The sequence below is a fragment of the Falco cherrug genome, chromosome Z (assembly GCF_023634085.1).
Source record: "Falco cherrug isolate bFalChe1 chromosome Z, bFalChe1.pri, whole genome shotgun sequence".
Taxonomy (NCBI): domain Eukaryota; kingdom Metazoa; phylum Chordata; class Aves; order Falconiformes; family Falconidae; genus Falco; species Falco cherrug.
In genome coordinates this window covers 4,557,889-4,573,789 of record NC_073720.1, presented here as the reverse complement: position 1 = coordinate 4,573,789, position 15,901 = coordinate 4,557,889, and the positions used below count along the sequence as shown (strand labels likewise).

The following is a 15,901-nucleotide window of genomic DNA, read 5'->3' as shown; positions in this document are numbered from 1 at the left end:
GTATCTTCTGCACTCGACTGTTTATTTTTATAGATCACATTATATATGTTCACGCTGAACTCTGATAAGACTGAAAGAAAACATGCCTCTCATGATTCAGTCCAGTTGTAACTTCTGCATGTAATTTAATCATCGGTTTTCACAAATAATTAATTGAACATCAGCCAGCTTAATTTTGAACTTGGTTTTCCATTATTTTGTAATCGCCTTTTACAAAGACAAAGATTGCCTTTCAGTTAATTATCAGGACTTCTTTTCCAGTCACAATCATCGTTTCATGTTGCGAACAGTTTGGTCTTTAATACATTGGCATTTAACTACCCATTTATTTTTGTCGGGTCTGTTTTAAGTTTGTAATATAACATTGTTTTATGAAATTGTTGTTTTGGAGGAAGGTCTGATCAGAAATATTTTGTGAATTTCTTCATACCTTGTTGCAAAACTGCTCTTTAGTACAACTTAAGCAATATGGTCACTCTTTTAAAGTGTGTTGCTAATCACAGAATAGGCGTTTCTTAAAATAGTGGGTTGAGTTATGGTGAAGGGACCAAGTAACAAAAAAAAAATATCCCCAAATCACCCTGAAAACCTCAGTAAAAACAGCTTTTCAGAGAACTAAATTTGAAACTTTTAGTTCATCATGTTCTTTGTCTTTAACACTCTTGAAAGAAACCTGTCTTTCCTAAAAAGGCTTTTCATTTTATTCTTTGCGACTTTTAAAGTTTTCTTTAGTTATTTTGTAACTCTGAAGGTCCTATCTTCCTAAACACATTATTAGTTTATGATTATTTTATATTGTCCCATACAAATTACACCCTCTATGTATCATACCCCTAACAGAATACTCCTGAGGCCACTCACCTGCCAGAACTTCCTTGGAGTTAAAGAATAAAGCTGCTGAGCTTTGGCCCCACCTGTTTTTCATGTTTCTTTTTGTGAGTGGAGTCTTCGCCCAAAGAAAACTTTGATTTTCCTCATTTGGGAAGTGGGAACTCCAGCCACTTTCATCCGCTCTGAGTTGATAAGCTGTGGCTGAGAGGAGGCACTTGAGTTAAAATGCGCATCCTTTCAGAATTGCAATATTTACCTGTTCTCTCTGCTTCTATGTTGAATCTTTGTCTTGAATTTGACTTTTTTTCTGAGCCTCTTCTGTTTCTAGCATGCTTTCCAATCATTCCTCACAAAGAAAATAGTCTGTCCTAACAAAATAGACCAAAAATAGCTTTTCCTTATTCCTCAAGAACAGATAACAGAATCTTGCAAGCAGTTTTCTTTCCCTCTTCCCCCCCCCCCCCTCTGCTTTGGTTGCCAAAAATGCATATGGTAATTGAATTAGAAGTATGCTTATCACTGGACATTACAGTTTTGTTTCTTGTTGGTCTTAAAAAAAGAAGAAAAAAAACCCCAAAACGCCAAAACCATTGCCATTTTGAAAATCTCCCCTGCCCTTGACGGGTAAATGTTACAAAAGGAAAGTTGCCTAATGTTAAATTTGTCATTGGATCAGTTATATCAAAAAGTTAGTTTTAATCAATCAACCTAAAGTAATGTAAGCTGTCACTTGACTTTTGTAAAATTCTCTAGATAAATATCTTGTCTTGCCAAATTTTGTCCTGTAACTTTTTTATTTTAAAATGAAGGTTTTATCCTTTTAAGATTGTAAATGTAATGTTGTCAGATATGGAGATGTTTATGTGTTAATGTAAAAGATAATACACGAATAACTGATACTTTGATAAACGTGTTTTTCTTACATTTGTGTTTTCTTACATTTGTGTATGCAAAGGTTAAAATGTCTCTGTAATCTCAGACTTTGTTCATTAACTGCAGTTTAATCATATATAGTTCTTTAAGAGCTTCATGTAGGAGATTGCATTAACCCTTAAACAAATTAGTTGTACTTTTAAAAGTCTTTCACAGTATGTTGACTTTTAATCGACGTTGCTTTTCTCTCCTGCAGATGGACCTCCAGTTGTAGCTCATTATGATATATCAGACACAAATTCAGACCCAGAAGTGGTAAATGTGGACAGTCTGTTGGCGGCTGCAGTAGTTAAAGAGCAAAATAGTTCTTTAGGAAATCAAGACTCGAGATCTACCTGGAGAACCAGAGGGCTGCTAGGTGAACTGAGCGCTGACACAGGTTTGTTTAAATTTCCTTCCTCTGACATTTGTTCCAGTGTCTCAGTTGGAGTCTCTCCCCTTCTTGCTTTCAGTATTTTTGTAGTTTATAGAGCTTTAAAAGCTCCCTGTGTAGATTTTGCAATAAAACAAAGGTCTGACATTCCAAAAGATGACTGATAAAAACTACAAAGATTCCTGCAGTGTATTTCTGATGCTAATTTTCTTAATTATTTTTCTCCTTTCTTTCCCTTTAATTGTTACTCGGAACTTGGGTCAGGGGTTTTCATGGTGGTGTTCTTAAAAATAAAATGAGCTAAGCTTGTTACTGAATGGTTGATTATGGTGACCTGTGCCACCAGCTAGTAAACTGATAGTAATCACATTTCAACAATTGTATGTGTATGTCTTTTTTCATTTGTCTTTTTATTTGTTGAAAATAAGAGTATTAGTTATTCCCATACTCCATCTACACTTCTAACATAATTTAGAAAATTGGACAGACCAGCATCATATAAAGATGAAGGGTGAAAAGGTGCTGGTAAGTGGGCTTACCATCAAGGTACAACAAAGAGATTTCCTTCGAGAAAGCAGGAGCAGGAATACTGTGGAAGAATTCAGAGAAGTTCATGTTGATCGTAAAAATTGTTCAGCTTCACTAAGTGCTTGCAACTCTTCACTTCAACAGACAATGTGAAATGCTACTGTGTTTTGGATGCAGAGAGCTAACGGAATATTTTCTATTTTCTTCATCCCACAGCCTTGTATGCCAACATATTGCCTTCCTTTCCACTCATTTTTTTAATAACCATGTTAAGAATTTTAGCTGCACAAAACACGGTGCCTTGCCTGCAGTGGTGGAACACAGCAGTTTTTTGTTCCGTGCTGTTTCCCAAACGTAAGCCTGCCAAAGGGCACCTACGTTGGAAGTATCCAGGTCACTCTGAGCTACTTTTCAGTGTCTATAAGGCTTAAAGTAACACAAGTAGTTGGCTGATTTTGAAACAGGTGTTCCATTATTACAGAGTGGACAAGTCCATTATTTGAATATGAGAATCTCTGTTGCATTATTTGCACTGTGCTCTCTGGCTGGATGATGTTCCAGCCTTTTTGCAGCTAGCCAGTGTTTTCCAAGCTCACTGGTATTGTTTGCAGGATAGCAGCTGGCTCACAGCTATTTGACCCCTAACAAGCCCACTCCTTTATTAAGTGATTTATTAAATGATTAGAACAGCTGAAATTATCTTTTATTATATAGCACTAATGGATTGACACTTCAAAGGACACAAAAAGTAGTAATTCTTACCAAGCTTTCTTCCACTTTCCGTTTATGGAAATGCTGCAGTGCAGGCAGAAGTTTGTCCTCCTCCACCTATATCCAAGGGGACGTGCAAGGAAGAGATTGCCAGGTAAAAGAAAACTAGAAAACTTCAGGAAACTTCTTCATCTCTGACCCTATGGGAACATGTCCATATGCCTCTGCTCCTGGTGCTGCAGCCACGTCAGTGCTAGAAAGATGAATCTCTTTCTCTTCATACATACACCTTGCCCCAGAGCCCTGTAGCCTCAGTACACTTCTGACTGCGCATTTGTCAGTACTGGCTTCTCCTTACCATGTCTAGGATTGCACACTTGGAAAGCTGAATTTGCACATCTTGCATTGTGTTCACAAATGGTAATCTTCAGCCGGTATCTAGTTTAACAGACATTAAATGATGTGTTCCCGTGGGAAAACAGCACCATAAGCTTTATCTAAGTGAAAAATCTTATTAGAACACACTATCACATCTTTGTGCATGGGCAAATATTTTGGGCTGTTTTGCAAACCCTGATGTAGGGCAAACAAAACATTTCCTTTGGGCGTCATCCTAGTGTTTGTGCAAAGAAATTAGCAGCACAGGCATGTTACTAGGCATGAAATTTGTATGGCCAGAGGCTGTAAATCTATCTGTATGCTATAATCCTGATTTACTCAGCTACTCTTGCAATATTTACTCTGCTGATCATGATTTCTTTACTGCTAGTTATCTTTTTTTATTGGTCTAAATGTAAAGCTGTGGTAATACAGGGTAGCTCTTTTGGGGCTCCCATTTATACCTCTAGGGGTTTGTTTTGGGGCTATTTAAGACCTGGGCTGCTTTACCCCATTGCCAGATGTTACTCTGTGTAGCAAAGGGTGCAGAATGTTGGTGTGTCGTGAATACATTAATACAACATACCAAGGCAGGTTGATATCCATAACAATTTGTGTGAATCAATAACCGAGGATTGTGTTACTCTTCCCCTGCCTGTGCTGTAGCAGCAGCGATGTTCAGGAGTGGGGTGATGCGGATCATGCGGGTGGTGATCATGTAAAGCTCCCAGTTTGCATCACCAGCACATGAACCGAAGCCCCTAGGCACTTCCATTTCATGTTTCACTGTGTGCCCAGCCACTTCTATTAAGAAATATGCATGACCCATTTTGGGACTTTCTGGCAGTCAGTGATATTTGCCAAGAAATGTTCAACTGAACTGTAACATTAGGAAAAGTCTGCCTGGGCTATTAATTCGTTTTAAGTTCAGTTGACAAATCTTTTTTGTCTTGTGAGGTGGAAACCTCTCCTTCGGGTACATGTCAGCACACAGATTTCCTTCCTTTGCTGACTCTGATCACATGTTGCACCAAGGGTCTTCACTTTTCAAAAGCTGAATGTACAGTATGGTTTCTTGTACCTCCATTTGCTTGCGTCTTTTCCAAGTGCTTTAAGCAGTTATGAGAAGGTTTCCCTGGCGCTTGTTGAAGTTTATTCTCTTCTCTTTGTGTCCTCTTGATCCATCTGGGGGTATAATCAGTTCTGCATGTTCGCACACCTTTGAAAGTCTATGGATTGTGACTGCATCCTCCTCCTCTCATTTTTGAAGAGGTGTCCAGTCAAACTAGATATGCATAATATATTCTTCTAATCTCAATTTTCCTGCTCAACAAGTGGTTCTTCCCCTGTGTAACAGAGCTGAGTGAGTGGTTTCCAAGAAGTAGTGTCATCTGCTTCAGGGCTGCCCCATGTCCCCCATGTTATTGCTAAAGAGACGCTAGATTTTTGTGATTTTTTTTTTTTAAGGAAAAAGTTACCTCCTTTTATTGAAATCTTATTTTTTAATTTTTTAAAAAATCTTTTCTGTAAAACAAATAATAATTTTGGCTGGTTTGTGTTTTCCATGCAAGTATCATTTAGTACGTCACAACACAGCTTCACTAATTGTGGGGGAGAACCTTCTTACCTGTACTTGACAGAAAAGACAAAACCTGCCACACTGGGTGTTTAGAGAGGACTTGTTTGACAGACTGAGGAACTGGGTAGCATTGCAGAACTGTAATAAAAAACAACTCTGCTGTAGATGGAATGTATGAAAAACAGGGATTTTTTTTACCCCCAAGTATTTGTAACAACGTTAGAGCAGATGTGTGAAGCAGCATGACTGGAAATGGATGGATTTGTTGGGTTTTTTCATTGACCAGCTTCACCTATTTAGAAAAAAAATAAAAAGGAAAATGAATTTATTTTCCTTGGTGTGTGTGATGTTTCTGTCCAGCCTATAGGCTTTGTTTGCCACAGTCTTGTTGAGTTTGATTTATTGACAATAGATTGTCTTGTTTCTTTATTTCAAAGAGGTTTGGGCACAGTCTAACTTGTAGCATTGCTGTAAGACAACAGCTAGAAAGCCTAATTACATCATGTTCTTGATGGAATAGTTGGGCTTTGTTCACATTTGTGTAGGAGCACCATCCCTAGAGCTGTTAACACTGGATAAATCCAGTGGTTATCCAGTATTAGGTGTTGAACTGAAAGTTGGATAACTTAAGATTTTTCCAATCTCAGCGTTTCATTCGTGGTTTTTTTTTAAATTTTTTTTAACTTGGGAAATTCCTTTTCCAGCTGATTTCTGAGTTGTATGAGCTGTTAAACATCGGCTGTGTTTGCATTTTTCCCATCTGTAGGTCATTTGGATCCAGGCTTCCTTGCAAGTGACAAAACCTCTTCTGGTAATGCCCAGATCAATGAAGAAATTAGTATCACCTCTTCTGATAGTGAAGTAGAGATTGTTGGAGTTCAGGAACATGCCAGGTATGAATTCCTTTTTCTTGCTCTAATATTTCATTGATTTTATAAGAATCTCTATTACTAAAATCAATAAGAAAAACTGCTGACTTCCACTTCTGTAGTGATCCATCCATGACTGATGCCCAAAAGTCAGCAAATGTTGCACTTGTTTTCTCTGATCTGTTGATCATGATGCTGTCCAAATCTATTTTTCTTTAGAATGTTACCAACTTGATAAGTATCCGGCTTAAGCTTGTGTTTTGATATCAACCATAAACAGGCTAAACATACATTGTATTAAAACACCCAATATTGAGATACTAAACTCATGTACATCAAGAATTTGGATTTTAAAGGCATAGTGTGAATATGCATATATATAAACAAAAATATTTATGTGCGTTCTTGTTTCCTTTCAAAATGTTCACTTAAAGCATTTAATCAGCTTTCACTTTAATCAGTAGTTGTAAAAATACTATCAAATTTTCAATGATTATTTCATAAGATAGCCCCTTTAAAAATTGGATCCTGATGAATCTTGGTTTTATTTCAAGATACAAGAGAGTTCACATCTCCAAAGGAGATGAGGGTGAGGAAGCCAGAGGTTTCTTTCAGGCTCTGACAGAAAGCTGTCCAGCTGTGCTTCAGCTCTTATACTTGATAGGTGGTTTTTGATGTTACTCTTCCTTGTTAGTCTGTGATTTTCCCTTGGCTTGAGGTCTTAAGAAGCAGTTGAACCAGACTGGCATTTTCATATGGTACGGAGTGTTAATTTGGTGGAATGAAAGCAAGTTAAAGCAGTATACAGACAAGCTCTTTTTAAAAGTAGTCTGCTGCCTGGTGGCTGCTTGGGGGTGGAAAAGGGGTGTGAAGGACAAGGAACAGAGCTGTTCCTCATCCTTTCACCACATCTTTCTTGAGGAAAGGAAGAAGGAAGGTGTGCAGGACCCAGTTTCCCAGGCAGGAATTTGTACAGGTAGCATGGGCACAGTCCAGCGCTGTTGGATGTGAAAAAAGGAAATTTGAAGGTGCAGAAGGAAGAGAGATTTAGTCTTCACTTTCAGAATATTGAAAGTCCTTGCATGGCTAACTCTTTTGGAATATACTGGTTCCTTAGGAAGTAGCTCTCCTGGCTGTTTATCCAGCAGACCCAGGGCTTGGAGGATCTTTGTTCTAATGCTAAGCAGTGTGGACTTGCCCTCCAGTATTAGTTGGTGTAAATCTGTGTAGTGTAATGTACACACAACCCTTCTGCTTGAGGTCCCCTACTCAGGAGCTTTCCATGCTGCTTGCCGTGATAATATTTACCATCTACAAGAATGAAAATGTTAAGTAAATGCAGAGTTGCTCTTTAAAATCAGTTTTAGTAGATACGGACTGAAATAATTTCAGCCAAGGAGGACTTAAAGCACACTTCTGTGCTTTCCTTTGTCCATATAACCATCTCCCATCGACTGGTTTTTACTGGCTCCATTGACTACGCACACATTGCAGTTGTTGTAATTCTATTTAGAATTTTATTTCTCTTGCAGGTCTAGGCTTGCAGTTACGAAGTATTGATGGGCTTCTGACAGGGTTGTCATTTGGAAAAGGTTTAGGTTTCCAATGAGTACTTCTTGCGTGCTTAGTTAATATGGTGTTTGGATTCAGTTCTTTATGCTCACACTGTTTTTTTTTTTTGTGCTCCACATTCCATGTTTTTACTGGATTGGTGTGAGTCATGACAGCCTAGAGTCTGTCCATCATTTGTAGTTTTTCACCTTGCTAGTGAATTGGTGGTGTTTGTCATCACTGGAATATCGACTTGGACCTATTTAGGACACAAAGTCATGGTTTTCCTTTTGTTTAATTTTTCTCCAATAGATTTTATTTCTTTTATCATGTATGTGTATAAGCACTCTTCCTATGTTTTGTTCCTAGGGTTTTTTTTATTCCCTTCCTTTTTAGTTGTATTTACTTGGATACCCTTAGCTACAGATTGGAAAGCACGTTCCCTAGGCTAATGTTTAATTGGAACGTTTTGCTATTGGCTGCTTGTGTGACTTGTTTGAGAATAAACACTTTTATTTTTGTGAGGTATCATTTCTGTGAGAGAATTTATAGCTTGCTTTTTGTCATCTTCAGGGGGGAAAGTTAGTACTAGCTTTGCCTAAGCATCAAGGACTGTTCTGTATCAGAAAGATGGACCATAGGCCCTGAGCCTGAACATCGTATTTAGTTTGCTTTGGCTACAAGCTTTTCTTGTCAGTTATGCTTAAAAATATATCTTTTTAAAAGAAATCTTCTAGAAAAAAAATAAATCCCTGCCTTTGTTAGCGTTCCAGTCTTATTACCAATTCTTTGTAGAGACCTACTTTAAGTATGAATTTTTAAGACTGAAGAAGTAATAGAAATGTCATTCAGAACATCACATCCAAAACTAAATAACATATCTGGGAAGGAAACGAGACATTTATATTCAGAGAAGTTAGTTTGGAGAATTAGGGTTTTCATTCTATTTCATGAAACTCTTAATCAGAGCAGAGAGAGATGAGCATAGTTCTGGAGAAAATCAACTGCACTACCTTAAATTAAAACAAATAAAATGTAAATGTCAGGGATATTTGAGTGCAGAAACCCTGGGTTCCTGAAATACAGTGCACATGACTTCACAAAGAAATGGGAGAAGGTTACCCCAGCAGCCAAGTATCTCCTACTTATGTATGCAGCCACGAGCAGCTACAGCCACCACCAGTGCTTACAAGAGCAAACCAATTTTTGGAGCAGTGTGTATGAAGTTTTACTAGCACTTGTTTAAGACTTACAGCTGGAAACAGTGATCACATTAAAGACTCCAGTAAATTCTTGTCATCACTTCATTAGTCTATCTTTCTAATTAGAAAATTAGTCTGTCTTTTTCGGTTTTTTTCTGATTATTCAGTTGTCACATATCTATTATGAATATAATAGGTAAAAATAGTGTGCAAATAGATGCATTCTATTCATCTTGCCTCACTTCAGCAAGGCACTTGATTGTGTGCTTATCTTTAAATATACGATTTAGTCTCATTGACTATAATCACTGAAAGCTTAAATGTTTTGCTCAAGTGGGGCTGTACTGTTACCAGTGAGCATTTCCCGGCATGTTTGTAGTTAAGACCACCAAAGAAATATCAAATGTAAGGCGGTAATAATGTAATCACAACGTCTTTTTTTTAAGTATTGTAATGAAAGTATCATTATGTCCTTACTTGAACGTGGTTTCAATCTCAGGTAGAAAGATAGCTTTTCTCTTTGTCTCATCAAGCCTCACTTTAAATTTTTCTCAAAGTCCAGTAAGTAGAACTGCTTTTAGGAAATTACGCTTCTGAGTAATGCGTGGTACTACATGACTGGGGCAGACCTCTTCAGGATCCTTGGGACCCATGCACGTGTTTTGTAAGGAATATCACTTTACACCCACTGGCAGAATTCAGTTCTTAAGAATAACTTAATCACCACCACCCCTCCCAAGTTTTAAGTTTAGTCTTAGCTTTGTTTACATATTTAAATGGACTTAGATGTCATGGACTCTACAAATGGAAAATCCACAAGGATATTTTGGAGAGGGTCATGTTAACAAGATGCTAAGTGATAAAACACTGCAGCTGAGAATCTTGTGTGTGAATTCAATAGTAGCTTTAATCCTTTATGGGTTTTGCCTTGCTACAGGTGTGTGCATCCCAGGGGAGGCGTGATTCAGAGTGTGTCTTCCTGGAGGCGTGGCTCAGGCTCACAGTACATAAACACTCAGCAAACACAATCATGGACAGCTGTGACTCCCCAGCAGAATTGGTCTTCACCCCCAGAAGTAGTAGACCTCACTTCGGATGAAGATACCAGACGCAAATATCTACTGTAATGCAGTGTCACTGTGTTTCTGTCCCCACCCCTTCTCCCCTTTGTGGCACAGAAATTCATTGTTAAAGCTTCAGCAGCCCTGTTCCTGGCATTATAAAATTCAAACTCTTGAAGTTTTTCATTTCCATAAGAATGTAGTATAATTTCAGGGTCATTTAAAATGGTATTGCCTTCTCGAAGGGGGATTCTTCCCAGAATTCAAACCCAATAGCACCAAATTTAAAACACATCTACAGTTACTAACCTGTGTGTGGTCATCTGAAGAAATAACTGTGTGCAAACTTACATTCTCCCATGCTTTCCCACCTCCAGTTTCAGAACATTTTTAATTTATCAGTATATTGAGTTTGTTAGTAGAAGTTAGTGTTTGCTGTGTGAGCATCAGTGATTTTGAGAAATGCTGTGTCCTCACGGATTTCAGTGAACTGAGGGTATTGAACACTTCTGAAAACTGGGCCAAGAGTATTTACAGCTAGGCTGATTTGGTTATGTTACCAGCAGGAGGGACTTTCTTTAATACAAACGGCCCATAACATATGCACTGAACAGCTTTAAATTAAAAGATTATTTTCAATGTAATTTATAGTTTACACTGTTCTCAGTGCTGAGTCTTCTGTCTACTTGACTACTGCTATGTTTCACTGATCGTTTCCCATGGCTTATTACAGTTTAGCATAAGAATAGTAGTGACTTAGTAGCAGCTGATTATTGCAAAAGCACAGGAAAAAGAAAAGTAATAAAAAGGCCCAACATCCCTCCCCTTCTTAAATAGAGCCGAATTTCTTTACCTTTACCTTTATCAGAATCTTGCCTGGAGTAGGAGAGTAACTGAATATTTTGTTTGTAGTCCTCATTTCTACTGTTGCTTAGTTGCTTTGTTGACCATCTTAAAAACAAACAAACAAAACCAAAAACACGGAACAAAAAACCCCCAACATCAACAACAAAAAAAACCCCCACAAACACCACCCCCACCCCCACCCCCCACCCCCCCACCCCCCCGATTTCCGAAGCCCCAGTCTGGCAAAGTACTTTAGTAGCTGCCTGGTGTTCAGCTTGGATGGTTCTCTGAAACTTGTGGGGCCATTCGAGCACTTAAAGTTCTGTCCTCAAAGATGTTGCAGGATCAGGGCTTAAGGTTTTGATCTTTTTTCCTTTCTGAAACTGGATCTGCACAGTTTTCCTGGCTTTAGGACATATCCTTTATCCTGGTCTTGGAACTGGTTTTAGGGTATGATCCAGGAAACACTCTACCAGGTTATTCACCAAAATCCGTGGAGCTACTTACTTTAGCAAGCTGTGGTTTTTGTAGTGTATATGGAAATTCCTGCCCCTCATCTGTCATTTTGAGCCTTTCCCAAGGCAAAAACCAAAGATTAGACTTTTAACAAGATGATACTCACTTTAAAGGTCTATTGTGCAATTAAAATGTTCCTTTGTATTCCAGATGTTTCTAGTGGGGAATTTTGTACAACAGTATTGTCAGATTTTTTTGCCATGTAAGGCTGAGCAGGCAGTAGTCAGGACATGAGGAGATTTGTTTTCTTTTTGTGTTGGCTGGTTTCTAAATTTATTTGGCTTACATTAATTTTATCTGTGGGGACAAAAAAAGAAAATACCTATCTTGTCATATAACTTAAAAGGAGAAAAAAAACCCACCAACAACACAGCAGCCCAGCAGTGGTGGTATATATAGTTAGTAACAAACAGCTTTTTCTTTAATAAGCAGAATGGTTATAACTGCACTTTAGACAACAACCAGGTAAAGGATTGATACTCCAGTTTCAGGCTTTCTAAAACATTGAACTTCACTGTGTTGCGTGGCCAGAAAAATGTATGTGGTGCTTTTAGTGACTGATTTCTTTCTCTGGGGGTGGGAGGGAGGGAGGGAGTGGCGTGTGGATGGAGCCCATTCCCATTGCAGTAGGGAAAAGCCCTGTACTCTGTCAGCAGTGGCTGTCTATCATCTTCTCCTTGTATTTGAGTCATGCGGCTCGGCTGCTGTTTCAGTGGGCTAGCACACATGCTGTGTAAAGGTAACTTCGGAACAGTGACTTTGTGTGGCTGCTTTTTCCTGTTTCACAAAGTCTTGAAAAGATCAGTTTTGAAGAAAGCTGCAGGGACCCATTTGTAGTCCTTCCATGAAAAATGCAAACTCACTCTCTTGTTTTTCAGTTTGTATATGATGTGACTTCCATGTATATATAAAAATGACTGCGTCCTAACCAAACTTCCTCCAATTGTGCACTGTTTGTTTAAACAATTCACGTATTGTAGTCTGATGCAGGGTTTTTTAAACACTACATGTTTTCTCTTTATTCCTAACAAATTTGAAAGGGTAGTGATCTGAAAACCGCAATCACTGGATAGTTAGGATGTAGTTATGTTTTGGGTTTGTATTTTTTTGTTGTTGTTGTTTTTTAAGAGAGCAAAAGCTGCCTGGATGGTTTTGCTTTTCTCAGCAGGAAAGAGGAGTATGGCTAAGAACCAATGCACTTGAGGCCTGATCCAGAACCCATTGGAGTTGGTGCGGGGCTTTCCATTGACCTCAATGTGCATTGGCTCAAGCCCTTCGTGGTTTAGCAGTTACTGAATTGCTGGAACTCGGGATCTTCTGTAGTGAAGACAAATCATTTCTTAGAATATAAATGTTTAAAATGTGCGACTCTAGGTAAAAAAATTTATTCTTCTCGACACTCACTATTTAGTTCCCATTTTCCATCTAGTATTTAACGGTCTTTGGAGAAAAAAATAATAATAAAACAGAGTGTTATATATATAAAGTTATATATTTTTGGTGCAAGATGAGACCTTCTGTTTTTTGAAACAAGTCTGTAGCATAAAGGTTAAACTATTTTAAGACAAAATAAAATAAAGTGTATTATTTAAGCAATATAAACTTGTTGGGGATTTCTTTTCCACTTTCATTAATTGTGCTGCTGTTTGTCACATCTCAAGAATAAAACCTTAAGCTCTGGTAATGGGATACAGCTGCCTGAATTCAGCAGTTTTCCCTGGTGTAACATGTTTCTTTTTGAACATCCAGAATGTAAACGTGATTTCCTGACTGCAGAAGCTTGGTTTTATCTCCTGGACCAGGGCAGGACCACCTCTGCTGCCTGCAGCACTGGTGGGGGATGCGCAGGTAGCAGTAACGAGCAGCCACTGCCCATCATGATCTGCAGAATCCCTTCTAAGGATGCAGTTTCTGCGCAGCCTCCATCTCCCCAACACGATGCTGTCCTTGACGTGTCTGAGAACCTTCATACCAATATTTCTCCGACTGACATCCTCACAGCTGTCTTCTGCTGGTCAGTGAGACCAATGTTACACTCTGATTTTCTCACGCAGCTGGAGAAATGCTGACAAGCTCAGATTTGCTGCTGTTTGGTCTGTGTATCAGACCACCTGTGAAGCTCTGGGCAGGTCCTCGCAGAGCATGAGAGGTGGTGCCAGGCTGAACAGCATTTAAAGAGCTGCTGAAGTCTGCTGGGGAATTGGCAGCCGCAAGGCAAGAGAGGGATGGTGAGTGTAAGTACGTACTGTGCTAAACTTAGGGTCCCACTGCCAGTCTTCTCCATAGCCGATATGGAAACGGGAATAATCATAAAATCCATTACACTTCCAGCCAAATAAGGGAGTTTGCTTTAGTTCTGATGGTTTTTGTCATGTGAGAAGGCTCTCGGTGCGAATACGGAGAGCTTATTTATCAGTGGATGTTAAATGTCAGGATGGATACCAAGAGCAAAGTGGGTCGGTCCTTCAGCCCCACTGAGTTCTTGGCTTTTGTGAAGCTTGAAAATACAAATTCTGGGTCTGGTGGTGGTTGTGGAGGTGGTCACCGGACTTGGTTTTGTTTCATGTATTGTCACCAGCTGAGGGAGAACAGCGCTTTGGAGTTTGGTGTAGGTGCGGGAAAAGGAGAGCTGAGGTATGTCCTGAATCTTCCCCCCCACCGCACCTCCATCAGCAAGAGATGCCCAGAGTCTTTAGACTTAAGGATATACCAAATGGAAAGTTTGGAATTCCTCCTGCAGCACTCGGCACATCCCTCATGGCTCGGGATGCTTTGCTTTTATGTAGGAACCACTTGGCTGTGTGGGAATTGTCATTTCTGGGACGATACATTAACAGACAAGAAGTAGCCAAACAGGTTAGACTTTGTATTGCTTTCCCCAGTGAATTCATTGCAATGCAGAGTAATTTTGTGGCTGAAAATTTAGTTTGTCTGCCTTAAAATGAGGACTGCAAGGATTTTGCTAAGTGGATTAGTTCCCCAGTTCCTTGGAGAATCTGTAAGTGGTGTCCTTCGCCGAATGCATCACCTCAGTTTGCTGAAAGACTACATGTTTTTCCCTCTCCTTTTTAGGGTCATCACATGTGCACATCAGCTGCTGTGGCTTTCTCTCCAGAGCATCACAGGGATGCAGTTTCCCTTCTGTCTGCAGAGGAAAGGAGAAGCATGCCTGCAAAATGCAAACTCCTGACAGACAAACCCTGCATTTATTTTTGTCTTTGGTGCAAGTAAGGTGAACATCCTCCTTTTACTGAAACTAAACAGCCAACAAGGATCCAGCCCCCCCCCCCCCCCCCCCCCCCCCAGGTCTTTATCTTGATACCAGGGAGTTTATGAAAAGTAAACGTGTTTCTGAAAGTCGTTACGACTACTGATTCATAAATGCCCCTTAGAAGTTTTCTCCTGGAGCTGGTTAGTCATCTGGATTTGTAATTCAGTTTAAAATTAGAATTCAGTGCCAGCTACTGAGAAGGAAGAATCTTTCAGACAGTAAATCTCGGGGCAAAGCTGGAGTGGGCAGGGGAAAACTCTCTGAAAGTCTAATTTCAGATAACTTTCTACATTTACTAGCTTCAGCAGCAGCTTAGGGTGAATCCAGGGCAACTGCTTCAGAGCTGGAAAAAGAAGCAAGTAAAGAGTCCCCTGTCAAATCCAGTTTTCATTGCTGTAGGTGATGCAAATTGGTTGCAGAACTCTTGGAGCCGGACTGTTGCTTTTCCAGGGGGGTTCCTGCGTGTGCCTCTGACAAAATGCCACCTCACACAGCTGAGGATCTCATTTGCTTTGTCCATGGTTTCATAGCATTGACAGCTTTTGTCTGGCCTGTGACCAAGGACATCCAAACCCTTCCCATTTCCTTTCTGCCAGGCCCTTGTGTGTCTACCTTAAACTTGACATTGCTGAACTCCAATGCCACATCCATCACTCAGGCTCATCCAACTGCATCCACGCCTTCCAGTATTGACAGTGCTGCTGCACAATTCTGTGATCAGCAGTTTTTAATCAAAATCTCCAACCTGATGTGCCAAAGTCACTCATAAAAAAAAAAAAAAACAGCTTTCTGTTGCTTCCTTGGAAATGCATTTTTTCTAATGTTACCACCAGTAGATTTAATTATCTGAATCCTAAAATACTGCTGGTTTTCCCTCCATCATTACACCACTAGCCCTCTGGATGCCCCAACATTTGGCAGCGTGGACCTCCAGAGGAGGCTGTCGTTTTGAAGCAGGGCGTGTTCAAATCTCTTGCTCTGGGGCTGTAGACACATAGGAGATGTTTATCTGTGGTGTTATGAGCTGACAGTGGTCCCATAAACCCAAAGAGGAGCTTTCAAGTCAGAGGTGGTTGGGCTGAAGTGATGCTTTTAAGATTCTAATGGGAAATGTGTCACTTGTGTTACGTGTTCTCACTCAAAGCTCATCTCACCTGGCACAGGATATGACAGATTCATGAAAGAGTAATTTTCTTGCTTTTCCACACGGTTGCACTTCCCATTCAGGTCCATTTATTCACACTCTGACTGG

General features: G+C 39.6%; 1 protein-coding gene across 3 annotated transcripts in view; it reads left to right on the top strand.

Moving 5' to 3' along the window:
- Positions 1-10,975, top strand: part of ARK2N (arkadia (RNF111) N-terminal like PKA signaling regulator 2N) — a 44,056-nt gene extending 33,081 nt beyond the window's left edge. For 2 of the 3 annotated variants that reach the window (XM_055698905.1, XM_005446907.4), the window contains exons 3-5: positions 1,961-2,143; positions 6,100-6,226; positions 9,893-10,975. In XM_055698905.1, coding sequence (XP_055554880.1) covers positions 1,961-2,143; positions 6,100-6,226; positions 9,893-10,082 — 500 coding nt within the window. In that variant the 3' untranslated portion in view covers positions 10,083-10,975. Of the gene's footprint in view, positions 1-1,960; positions 2,144-6,099; positions 6,227-9,892 lie in introns of those variants that run through there. The other variant, XR_008730213.1, reaches the window with a different exon arrangement.
- Positions 10,976-15,901: the final 4,926 nt, after the last annotated feature.